Source organism: Benincasa hispida, chromosome 3, assembly GCF_009727055.1.
Source record: "Benincasa hispida cultivar B227 chromosome 3, ASM972705v1, whole genome shotgun sequence".
Classification (NCBI taxonomy): domain Eukaryota; kingdom Viridiplantae; phylum Streptophyta; class Magnoliopsida; order Cucurbitales; family Cucurbitaceae; genus Benincasa; species Benincasa hispida.
The window spans coordinates 34,055,452-34,069,000 of record NC_052351.1 but is presented as its reverse complement, the minus strand read 5'-3'; the positions used below and the strand labels follow the sequence as shown (position 1 = coordinate 34,069,000).

The 13,549-nt window shown below is 36.9% G+C and overlaps 1 protein-coding gene and 1 pseudogene across 1 annotated transcript; one reads left to right on the top strand and one right to left on the bottom strand.

Annotated features, from left to right (window-relative positions):
- Window positions 1–4,468: 4,468 nt before the first annotated feature.
- Window positions 4,469–6,435, bottom strand: LOC120073960 (pentatricopeptide repeat-containing protein At5g42450, mitochondrial-like). Its single transcript, XM_039026887.1, has one exon. The coding sequence runs from the start codon at window positions 6,056–6,058 to the stop codon at window positions 4,508–4,510; it is 1,551 nt and encodes a 516-aa protein (XP_038882815.1). The 5' UTR covers window positions 6,059–6,435; the 3' UTR covers window positions 4,469–4,507.
- Window positions 6,256–7,476, top strand: LOC120073537 (annotated as a pseudogene).
- Window positions 7,477–13,549: the final 6,073 nt, after the last annotated feature.

Sequence of the window (13,549 nt, the reverse complement as noted above, 5' to 3'; positions counted from 1 at the left end):
GCTCAAGATGATAATCTCACTAATTTTGTGATGAGGATCTCGCTCAAGGAGAAAATCTCGCTAGAGATGAGGGCTGAATCTCGCTGGTGAGGAAGCCAAGTTTGTTAGAAGAGGTGAGTATCGCTAGGATGAAAATGTTGCTCAGAAAAGTTTGATCTCACTCATGAGGATAAATTCACTCATGTTGATCATCTCGCTAGTAATGCTGTCTTTGTTGATGAAAGTTCTATTAGTAAATGAACTATTTGAGGTATTCTGCTAAGAATTCTAAGGAATTTAACCCGGAATTATGTCCTTTCAGGTCAAGAAGAGCTAGGAGAGGCGTATAACCTGTTAAGAGTCCCGACGAGCTGTGAGTGACTATATGATGATTTAATGTTTTAATGATTTAGAAACTATGATTTCTTTGAAGTTATTTCTCATGCTAGTGTTTAAATGAGGTGCCAAGCAACGTATGTTTGAAGCTATTTCTCATGCTAAGTAAAGCATGTTTTCCATGGAAATTGACATGATTAAATATGTTATCTTGTCCAAATACTTTCAGCATGTTTTAGTAACTCCATTTTTATGAAGAACTAGTATGATAAACTATTATGATGATTTAAGCACTAAGCCTTAGCTTTAAGCTAAATGCTTAGTTATACAATGGATATTGAAGGACAATGAGAAGGTATCCTAAGGATACTGAAGGACAATGAGAAAGTATCCTAGTTAAGTACCTAAGGTATGACAGTACTCAGTTATGAGCACGTGCACGTAAGTAATACGACGTCGAGGGATTGAGGAAGGTTATTCTCATGCTAAACTTTATGTGATTCCAAGCAACTTATTTCTATGATTAGAAGCATGATCAACGCGTGATGTTACTAATGTATGAGTTTTCCAAGTAAGTTTTCCATGTCTAACGCATGTTAATGGTTTTTACAAGCTAGTTCAACACGATTTAAGCCAATTATTTTACAAAATATGAAGCATGCGTTAGGGTTAAAACTAAGGTTGAGTGAAGCTTATGTACTATGTTTAAATACCTAAGATTGCCAAAGTACATGCGTTGGTATTCCTAAACACAATGAAAAGGAATACTGAAGGTAAGAAAGGTATCTGAATAAATGTACTTAAGGTGTTGACAGTACATAGAAACCTCCACGTGCACTTAGGTAGTTCTGAAGGAGAGGCCGAAGTATGGGTCTCCTAGGCCATAAACCAACAAAGAGAGGTCGAAGCATGGGTCTCGTGGCCGATAACAAATGTTGAGAGCTAGAGCAATGTATGCTCGTTCTCAACTAAGGAATAATGATGTTTAATGGTGTTTAAGAGTAGTTATCAATACTAATGTTTAGAGGAAGTTGCTTGAGATGCCCATCGGTATATTTAAAGAAATCGACGTAGGAATCTCTCCTAGCCATAGTTCAATACGAAGAGATCGAAGTAGAGGTCTCATTTGGTCATGGTTTGGCACTGGGAATTAGAGCGATAAATGTTCATTCTCAGCTAAGATTCAGGTTTCAGATACAATAGTTTTAAAGGTTTTATGTACACGTTTGCTTGGTATATTTTAGTTCCAGTATTATATTTTCGAGCTTTCAGTTTAAGCATGAGATTTATGTTTTATTAAGTCACTCACTGGGCTTCCAGCTCATGTTTTCAAATGTTTTCCTTTCAGGTAGCGGTCAGTTTCCAAAAGACTTTTCTATTGCTACTCAACCATTCAAAGGAACAGGTTGAAGGAAGCGCATTTGAAGACCTGTATTAGTTAGTACACATGTGTCTGTCTAGAGACTAGTATTCTTGATGGGGTTCACTAAGTTGTAATATCCATGTATAAACAATGCTGTGAAACCCTGTAATATAAATGTGTTAAGTTATGAGTTAATATGTATGTATTCAGGGTTTGAGCAAAATTTAACAGGTAAGATAGGTAGTAAGTGCCAGCAAAAAGGTTGGTAACTGCTGCAGTCACCATTCCATCCAGGTTAGGAGGGTAATTTGGTGCAGGGTGTGACATTTGCCACTGTGGCTTAATTTAGTTTCCTATAGTCAATACAAAATCATCATTCATAATTTTTCTTCTCGACTAACAACACCAGACTAGAGTATGGGTTGCGGTTAGGCCTAATAATTCCTACTTGCAAACATTTCACTAATTAACTTCTCAATTTCTTCCTTCTGAGCATGACCGTACTTATATGGTCTAATAGGGTTCTGCCCCTCCATTGTGAGTATTCAGCGATCGATGGCTTGTTTGGAAGGAAAAGTTGTAGCAATGTTAAACACATCTTTGCTTTGTTTTAATATTGTTTGAATCATCACTGACAAGTCTTCTTCCTGTTTCTCCTTGGAGTCAGGCACAAGACCCTCCATCTCTTTGTTTATTAAAATTTGAAACTCAATTAAGAACCCCTGTATCTTATTCCTCCTATGTTTTTTATAAAGTTTTCGATGAGATTTCTAACTTTGTTAGGGATGGATCCCCACGTAATATCACCTGAGAACTTTAGAAAAGAAACGACGTCCTTAGCGTTGGCCAATGAACACCCATGAAGCCGATTGTACAAAGCCAATGCATCCCTAATATAATATCCATTTGACCGAAATCAATCGCAAGAAAATCGACCGTTACTACTAATTCTGAAAATTTAAGCTCCATTGATTTGTATATTCCTCTTCCCCGATCTCAGTTCCATTCCCAATAATCACCCCAAATTTCGCGTTTTTCGTACTCGGTAGGTTCAATTCCTCAACAACTTTTTTATGAATAAAATTATGGTCGCTCTGCAATCGATCAACATAATGACCTTCTTACCTTTCATAGAGCCTCTTAGCTTCAATGTTCCTTTTGCAGAAAATCCAAACATCGATTTCAACACTATTTTGGCATTTTCGATTACTACAATCTCCGGTTTCTCATTTTCTTCTTCGTCCTTCTCACCCTCTGCTTCTTCCTCATTCGTGATAAACAACATAATTTCCTAATTCTCCTTCATTTTGCAATGGTGCCTCGAGGAGTATTTTTCATTACATAAAAAACATAAGCCCTTGCCAAGTCATTCTTGAAATTTGTTGTCAGACAAATGCTTCACTGGAGGATCCTTCTTCGCGTAATGCCCTTTCCTCATAATAGAAATTTTCTTCATCCCTACGGTTTCGTTCCCTTTTACCATTGCCTTATCGGTGGTCAACCCACCTTTCTTTCTGCTTTGGGTTTCCTTTTTGTCTAGCCCAATAATACCCAAATCGGATAGGGCTAATTTTAGTGCTATGTTTCTATTGTTTACCAATCGGATAGGGTGTTTATACTTACTCTTATTTGATCCTCAAACTCTTTGGTTTTGGGATGAGTCTACCTCATCAATCTTTCTTTTCATCTTGAGATGAGTCCCCTCGTCCCAAATTCCTCGATCTTTTACGTCGAGCTATTGTCTCTCACTTCCTTGGTAAGCTTCTCGATACTCTTACAGAGACCTAAGATCATATCCTTCATTTCGAAGATCTTTTTCTCATTGGTCTCCATTCTTTCTTTTATTTGCTTTTGAGCCATTGATCTTGTTTACCCTAAGATTGATGGCTCTGATACCAATTCGTTAGGGTTTCCTTCCCTGCACTTAGTAAAACCCAACAAAGTATGCAGTAAAACAAAGCAACAAGCTCTGAGAAATTGATATTTAAAGAGATGAATATTCAAAGTCTTACTTACGAGCGAGAAACAGAGCCTTATGGTTTAACACAAATAACAATACCAAAAGAAGGACATAACAAGGATGATAAAGAAAAGAAAAGAAAATAGATAGCAAACCAACACATCTGAGAGAGCTGGTGGTCCTCTCCTCTAAAAGCTACTCTAAGCTTTTACCCAAAATTTTCCTGCCTACACGGATTCCCAAGCCTTCCATTTATAAAAAATTTTGTGGTCCCTCAATGCGTTTTCTCTTCTCTAACTACTTTTGCAGCCAATGTCTTCCATGCAATTCCTTTCTTGCCCTTCCGTTTAGATGTGCATAGGATCAAGGATTTAACAGATTGACCACGTAGCTACAAGCAAGTAGTACTCGTTTAGAGATGATTGTTAGAGCTTGTTTGGCTTTTCCCTATTCCCATGTTAATTCATGGTTGTTTGTCACATTAATCATTGCAAAATAATATTGTCAACAATGTGGCTCGATAATAATTCACTTCTTGAAGTTGGAAAATCAATTTTCTCGATGATTAATGGTTGGATGCTAGTTGGGTTGTACTATTTTTTGTAGATATCATTTTAGAAAAATGAATATGCTACGATGTGATACTATGTGATTGACCTTGTAGCTATAAGCAAGTTTGACCTTCCCATTGTCCGAAGTCAGTTTTTGGTTGTCCATTTTTCAATAAATAAATAAATAGTAAATTACTACACAGGATTACTCAACAAATAGTTATATTTTCTTTTCCTTTCTAGTTGCAATAACTCTCGTCAAACTCTCACAAAATAACATTAAGTTTAACATTAACTTAATTAATAATAGATTGTGAATTATGAATCTGAAAGAAAGTTGAAATCTTCACTTTCTTTCAAGTGCTCAACAAAGAACCTCAAGGCAACATAAATTTCATCCTTTTGGCGGTGATTCTTATCACTAGTAACAAATATATGAACTTTGCTTCTAACATCAATCCAACTGCAACCTGGAATTCTCTTTAACCCTTTCTCCTTCATTTTCCTCCTTAATATTGATACGTTTTGCCATTTCCCGGCTGCAGAATGCGCATTCGACATCATTACATATGACGAGACATCACCTGGATCCAAGGCTAGGATTTTTTGAGCTGCAAGCTCCCCCAGTTCCACATTTGAGTGAATTTGACAACCGCCAAGCAATGCTTTCCAAAACCCGATTCCTGGATCAAACGGTAGGTCGTGTATAAATTCCTTTGCTCGTCTAAACTGACCCGAACGTGAGAGCAAATCAACCATACAAGCATAATGCTCAGGTTTTAGTAGGTTGGGGTTATTAAGTCTCGCTTGATTGAAGTACGCATAACCTTCATCAACCAAGCCAGCATGATTACAAGCCCATAACAAGCTAAGAAGTGTCACACCATTCGGTTTGCAGCCTGCAAAAATCATTCTTTGATAGAAATCTATAGCTTCCTTTCCCCTACCATTTTGAGCATAACCACAAAGGACAGCATTCCATGAAACTATGTTCCTTTCATCAAGTAATTTATTGAAAACCAACAAACTATCTTCCATACTTCCACATTTTGCATAAAAGCTAATAAGCGAATTGCTAACAAACACGTCAAGCTTGCCCAAGAACTTGACAGCACAGGCATGAAAACTCCTCCCTATCCCAATGGATGCTATATTAGCAGCAGCACATATAGCACAAGGAAAAGTAGATTGAGTAGGCAAAAACCCTTCTCTAAGCATATCAATGAACAAGTGCACAGCATCCTCATTGTGTCCCTTTTGACTAAACCCACCAATCATCGCATTCCACGACACGATGTTTCGCTCGGGCATTTTATCAAACACTCGGAGAGCATCATGAATCCTCTCCATTTTCAAGTACCCAGAGATCAAACTAGTGTAAGAAACCACATTTGGCATCTTGATATCATCAAAAGCTTTTTGAGCTTCCTCAATGACACTCAACTTGACATACAAATGCAAAAGTGCACTACCAACAAACACATTAGAATGAAGGCCTGTTTTTAAGGCACATACATGAAGTTGCTTGCCAATATCAATGTCTCCAAGTGCAGTTGCAGAGTGAATCACAGTTCCAAAAGTGAACTCGTTGGGCCTTAAATTTAACATTAACATTGCAGAAAAGAGATATAATGCCTCTTCGTGTTGGTGTTGCCTTGCGCAACGCCCAATCTCGACGGTTGCTGAAATTACGTTTAAGTGAGGCGTTTTGTCGAACAATTGGTGGGCATTCAATTCACTCCGAGGAAATGGGGCTGCGTTGGATTGAAGAGGTGGAGTACCGACGGCGCCATGGCCATCGGGTTTGAGTTTGATCGATTTTCTACAAGATGAAGTGAAAGATTTTCTCCACATTGAAATGGGTTTCATATGCTGAAAGCGTTTAGGTTGGGTCGGAACTTGAAGATTGGAGATCGGACGGACGAGCTTGAATCGCTTATTTTTCGGCGGCAAGCAAAACAGAGCTAAGGTAGATTCTTAAGATTGGATCAATAGATCTAATTCCCATCATCAGCTCAAGAATTCAGAAGTTTGATGGCATCTTTTGACTCCATTAATGGCATTCTATGAATAGTTGTCAGGTATGTTTGGTCCGAAGTCACAGCAAAGAGTCTACGTTTGTTTCTCGGTGTCTGGTATTGATTGCAATTGAGCTTGAATAGGTTGATAATAGGGATTTATCAGAGCCTAGGATCACCCCGGAGCAAGCTGCGAAGTTATGTGATCGAAACCTTGGGGATCGGTGCTGACGGATTTATCTTTGCTATGCCAGGCGTTAATGGTACTGATTATACGATGAGGATATTTAATTCCCACGGTAGTGAACCGGAGGTAATTAATTGTTTTTTTTTTTTCATGAATAATTGTCCGTGGCTGTTATTGTATTTTTCCGTCCATAGACGTCCAGTTTTTCTATAGGAAGGGATTCTGCAGGCCCACTCCGAACGGGACGAGAATTTTTCGGAGGGAAATGAGGAAGGGACTAGGAAAAAAAATTCCCTTGTGAACGACGAGGATGGAGAATACATTCCCTATCCCCACCCCGTACCCCGTCTCTGCCTTCTACATATAAATTTAGTATGGTTATATAATATTATATCATTATTATTATATAAATATTACATTTAAATTTTAAATTTAATTATTTATTGGGAAAAATAATGAATATGTTTAAATTGAATATTTAAATTTAGATTATATAGGTGAATAATTTGATTTATATATATTTATTTCTACTATAAAAAAATTAATTAGTTTTTTATAGGCCAAAATTTGAGTAATTTATCCTTAAATTAATTACTCAAATAAAAACTAACCATAATAAACAATTTAGTGATAAAATTAATTATTTAATTAAAAATTGTTCATGATTTAAATCGGGGAACCGATTCTTCATTGGATGGGAAATGAAATAGAGAGTGGGAATGGGAAATTGCATCCCCGACTTCACTTCACTCGTGAACATATCTACTATCATTTACGTTTGGGTCATATATTTTTCTTTGCGCTTGTATCTTAGAGATGTGTGGTAATGGAGTACCCAATGCAATCTAATTTTTTGGTTTCGTATCCATCTTAACGTACATGGAATTTCAGGTTAAAAGTAGACATGGGTGAACCGATTCTCAAAACATCAAATGTGCCTACCCGATTGGCACCAACTACAGACTAATCTGTTGTGAAGGTAGACATTAAAGTAGATGGAGTTACGTGGAGCTTGACCTGTCAGTATGGGAAACCCCCATTGTGTAATTTTTGGTAACAAAATTGACCAAGTATTTATTTAATATGTACATTTTGCAACATCCCATTCACTCTTCTAAATCTTCTCAAAGTTGCTAACGTGGATTACGTGACTTGCTCTTTTGTTTTCTTTTCTTTTACATAAATATAATCACTTTGCAAGTTGTATGTATTGTTTAAGTGATTTAGTAGATTAGAAACTATAAGTTACACTTTTATATTAAGTACAAGATTTCCTGAGTACTTTGTAGGCTTCATAAATACGTATATTGTATATGTCATAGTTTAGTTGATTGATTGAGATGTGTTCAAGCTATAAGAGCATTAATGAACCAACGAGTACAATTAAATTAAGAAGCAATACGAAGTTATGAGGAAACCTCTGGTGAAGGGTAAGCTTCTTTAACATTTAAGTAATTTTTCCCTCATTTGATCTAATGTAGTTTATAGCAGTCTAAACTCTGCACTGCAACTTTGGTCACAAACAGAATCTGCAAGGTCGATGACATAAACTTTGCAATTGGTCCAAAATTTGTGAGATGTTTCCAGCACGAACAAATACAGGTTGGTTTTTTAGCAAGTTTGAGATTTCAACTTTTTCTTGTTGAGGTATATATCTTTGAGCAAATGTAGTTTTTTCTAACCATTTAAAGGGTCTTCTAATCCCTCTCTACGGATGTAATCTTTTTACTTTTTTGTTCACTGTGATGCTCTTTTACCCTATTCATACATAATTTGTGCAAGTCTTCTCCAATTCACGCCTTAAAATGTGCGTGCGGGAGTGTGGTGTAGGTTTGAATTTTTTATAGTTTAAGATAAATTTAAGTTATAAGCATATAAATATTGGATCACTTCAAAACAAATATGTGTACTTCTCAATGACACTACATGAGCGACATTTGCTTGTGAAATTAGAGCCTGTGTGATCGTTGATGTAACAGTTCTTGAAGGTCATGCTGGACAGGTAAGAAGATCATGTGTATCTTTTAGCCACAACATCAATAACATGATTTAGTTTCATCAATATAATTGCACAGTATGATTATATAAATAGAGAAAAACTAAGATCGTGCAAATTCCAGTCCTTTCTTAGCTTTACATTTCCAAACATTAGATTCGAATATCTCAAGATAGAATTGCACCGTCGAGATCTACCTGGAGGACCATTACAGATAGAGTGGAGCGAGCAAGACAACAACGTGTACATGACGGGAACAGCCGAAGTAGTGTTCTATGGATTGGCTCCCTACAATAAAAGCAACCTAAAGAATCAAGACAAAAACAATTGTCGAATTTTGGTCTCTCAGCCGGTAGATGGTAATTGATGAAAATGTATCTTCTATTTGTACTTTCATTATTTTGTAATGCACATTATCTGTTTTGTGTGAATTATAATAATTGTCTTAATTGTCTTCTGTTTCGTAAGAATAAAATTAACATAATTTTGAACAAGTAGACATATTATGCTTTAATTTCTTTTGTTGAATCTGGTTAGTGTTAAGTTTCCAACTAAAAAGAGAATTCCGTATTATCTTTCGTGAACATTATCCAATGCGATTATTCTTTCATTAGAACAATGACAATGAGAAAATTCATAGTATTTACTTATGGTTGTTCACGGTTTGCTTTTGGATATATACTAAAGTGAACCAAACCAAATATATTGCTTGGTCCAAACCGAATCAAATCGAAATTTAAGTAAAAATTGAATTTTCAGTTCAGTTCGGTTCTATCGCTTTCAATGTTCACCTTTTAGTATTTCTTTTTAGAGGGGTGGATAGACCATGTTTAGGTTGATTAATACGCTCTTTTAAAGTTATGATTTTGGTTTTATTTTGTCAAATATTCCCTTTCTTAGTTAATTCTCGTGTTTTTCTTTTTTGGCCAACATATTACCTAATATTTGTGATATATTTTTTCACTTGTTAACCATCTTTGGTTGGCTAGTGGTAAAATAAAACATAGTCTCAATAAATGGCTAAGAAGTCAAGAAGGGTTATAATAATCAGTTGGACATAATTATCACAAAAATCCAACATTCAATTCCGCTTAAATTTTCATTAGCCAATCAATTTAGATCATACATTAGGATTACTTTTAAAAACCATTTATGCTTTAATTATCAAATATGTGTAGATTTTTTCAAATGTCGGTTTTACAAAATAGACAACTAGAGTAAATGCATGGACAATTTTCAAAGAAAATTTGTCCAAGAGATTAAATTCATTCGTTTATGAAAGTTTAGGAATCTAATCGATACAACTATATGTGTAGGGCTTGAAATGCAGAAGCAAGCAAAACGCAAGAAGGATTTACAAAGTCTTTTCGGGCCGAGAGTGAACGAAGGCCCTTATACGACTATTGGATACCCCTCGATACTTCAGACAAACGCTAGGTCGTGTGCAGGATGTACAAACCGGGTGACGTACGATCTCGACCTTACACTTCAATGGCCGAGATTAGAACCATAAACTTCTACTGGAAAAACCCTTCGACTGACTGATCTTTTCTTTTCCTTTTGCAGAGAAAGAATCGAGAGAAAAGAAAAGAGAGGAACGCTGGGAGGCTGCCGGAATTCGCTGGGGCGAGGAGTCTTCTATCGTCTCGGCAATGGAGGTAAAGCAGGGGTCGACTAGATGATAAGGCAGGAGTTGTCTAGACGATGAGGCTTTACTGAAGGTCGTCTAGACGATGGTCTTCTACACGATGAGGCTTGCAGAAGTAAACGATCGTTGGGTAAAATTTAAAATGATCGTTGGGAAAAGCTAGACGATCGTTTGCTAAAGCTAAACGGTCATTTGGGTTGGGGGTATACGAAAAGGAAGACAATAAGAAGAATAAGATGAACACGATCGTTTACGTGGTTCGGCCAAGGGAGGCCTACGTCCACGAAAAAGCTGACGGAGTTTTCTTTATTCAAGATTGCTTCAAGATAGTGTAAACACTCAATTACAATTGCTCTCACTCTCTTACACAAAATTAGTTATACAGAGTATTTAAAGGTAGCTAAGTTTGTAACAAAAACTGTAACCGAATGTAGTTTATTTCACTTCTATTCAATAATCTCCACCTTGAAATGAACTTCAGCTTCTTTGATCTGACTGTCTCTGCTTTAATCTTTGTCTCTCAGCTCAAACTCTATTATATCAAGGCACTTCTGGAGCTTGAGCTGAGTGACTGCTTTTGTCAACATATCGGAGGCATTTTCTGAGGTATGAACTTTCAAAACTTCTATCTGCTGTCGTATGAAATGATATTTCACATCAATATATTTTGTTCTGTTATGGTACTGTGGATGCTTTGACAAATGAATTGTACTCTGATTATCACAAAAGATCTTCACAGTGTCTTGTTTAATTTCGAAATCACTTAAGAGACCCTTTAGCCATAGGCCTTCCTTCACTGCTTCTGATAATGCTATGAACTCTGCTTCAGTAGTAGAAAGAGCTACTACTGATTGTAAGGTAGCCTTCTAGCTTAGGACACATCTTCCACATAGGAAGATATACCCCGATAATGACCTCCTCTTGTCGAGATCTCCTGCATAATTTGAGTCTACATAACCAACCAGCTTTAGTTCACTGTCTGATAGTTGTTGGTACTTCAGTTTAGCATTAGTAGTACCCTTTAGGTACCTCATAATCTACTTTGTAGCCTCTCAGTGTCTCTTACCTGGATTAGCCATGTATCTACTCACCAGGCTAGTAGCATAGGCTATATCAGATCTTGTGGACACCATTAAATATATCAAACTTCCCACAGCTTGGGAATAATGAACTGTTGACATAATTTGCTGATGCTCAATGTCTGAATCTTTAGGTGAATTCTCTGTTGAAAGCTTGAAATGGTTGGCTATTGGAGTAGTCACTTCTTTAGCTTCTATCATCTGATACCTTTTCAACAATTTACTACAGTATTGTGACTGATCAATGCTTAGAATACTTGTTTTTCTGTTTCTAATAATGTCAATACCAAGTATTCTTGTTGCATTTCCCATGTCTTTCATCTCAAACTTTGATTTCAGTAGATCTTTTACTTTGTTCAGCTCTTTCATTGTTGCTTCTACTAGAAGCATATCATCCACATATAAAAGCAAGTAAATAGGATGAGTGTAGGACTCTGTATTTATATAAACACAACTGTCATAGGACCTTCTGTAGAAACCATTCTTCTTAACAAAGTCACTAAACCGTCTGTTCCAGCATCTTGGGGACTGTTTGAGGCCATAGATAGATTTTTTTCAGCAGGCAAACACAATCTTCCTTCCTTTTGATCTCATGTCCCTTCGGTTGGCTCATGTATATAACTTCCTATAGGAAGCCATGTAGAAAAGTTGTTTTGACATCTAGTTGCTCCAACTCTTGGTTGTTTTGAGCCACAATTAATAATAGTAATCTGATAGAAGTCTGTTTAACCATTGGAGAAAAAATTTCATTAAAATCAATACCTGGCCATTGTGTAAAGCCCTTAGCAACCAACCTAGCTTTAAATCTAGGTTCTTGATCATTAGAGAACACTTCCTTTAGCTTGTACGCCCATTTGGATGTAATTGGTTTGCATCCTTTTGGCAAGGATGTTAACTCCCATGTATTATTTCTCACCAGTGAATCAATCTCTTCATTCATAGCTTCTATCCACATCTTAGCTTGAGAACAACCGACTGCTTCCTTGAAGGTTGAGGGTTCTGCGTCATTAGAAAAATCAGTAGTATTCAAAGCTAAGTAGTCTTCATACCTTGATGGTGGAACAATGTTTCTTCTCTTCCTATCTCTAGCTAGGCAGTAACTTCTCAATTCTGATTCTTCTGCCTCAGTATCAATAATAGCATCTTCTACTTCTTCTTCTTGATGAGGTAGTTAATCAAAGTGTGATTCAGAGCTTGAAGGATCAAAAGTAGGAACTAGAACTTACTCCACCTCAATTGTATCACTCTTCTCTTGAGGTACTGAAACATTTGGATTAGTTTTCTGCATATACATTTCTTCCCTGAAAATCATATCTCCACTAGTTATGCATCTTTTCTCAATAGGGTGCCACATTCTAAACCCCTCAGCACCTTCTGTGAAGCCCAAAAACATACACTTCACAGCTCTGCAAGCTTCACTTTACTCTGATAAACATAGCTAGTGCAGCCAAATACCCCCAGGTTATTCAGGTTAGGTGACTGCTTGGTCCATCTTTCTTCAGGGGTTAGAAGGTTAAGAGATGCATGAGGGCATCTATTCAGTGTATAGACTGTATATGAAACTGCCTCTGCCCAAAACTTCTCAGGTAGTAAAGCATCAGATAGTAAGCTTCTGACCGTCTCCATTACTGTTTTGTTTAACCTTTATGCTACCCCATTTTGTTGGGGTGTATATCTAACTGTCTTGTGTCTTAATATGCCCTGCTGTCTGCAATAAACATTAAACTCTTTTGCACAATATTCAAGCTCATTATCTGTTTTAAGACACTTAATATGACAGTTAGACATTTTCTCAACCATCGCTTTCCATTCTTTTAACTTTTCAAACACTAAATCCTTAAATTTAAGGAAATAGATCCAGCTTTTTCTTGAGTAATCATCAACAAATGTAAGAAAATACCTGGCACCACTCAATGATTGATAAGGTGAAGGACCCCATAGGTTTGAATGCACATAGTCGAAGATGGCCTTGGTTGTGTGTTGTGCCTTCACAAAGCTCTGCCTAGTAGCCTTCCCTATTACACAATGTTCACAAAAGGATAGACTCTGATGTACTCCCTTAGGTAGAATACCTTGGTTGGCAAGAGCTTGTAGACCTTTGGCACTGATGTGAGAGAGTCTTTTGTGCCATAGGTCTCATTCAGTAGGCTGATTATGAGTCACAATCAAAAGCTGAGTGTACTTGATGAACACCTTGCACTATAAACACTCCATTTATCTTCATCCCTCTAAGGACAGGCTTACTGTTCTTCAACACTTCACAATATCCTTCCTTGCCTCGGTATTCACAGCCAATAGAGTCAAGCATGCCTAGTGAAATTAAATTTCTCTTTAGTTTAGGCACATGTCTGACATTTCTTAAGAGTTTGACTGTTCCATCTTCTAACTTCAATGAGACTGAACCAATCCCAACCACTGGACATGAGTTATTG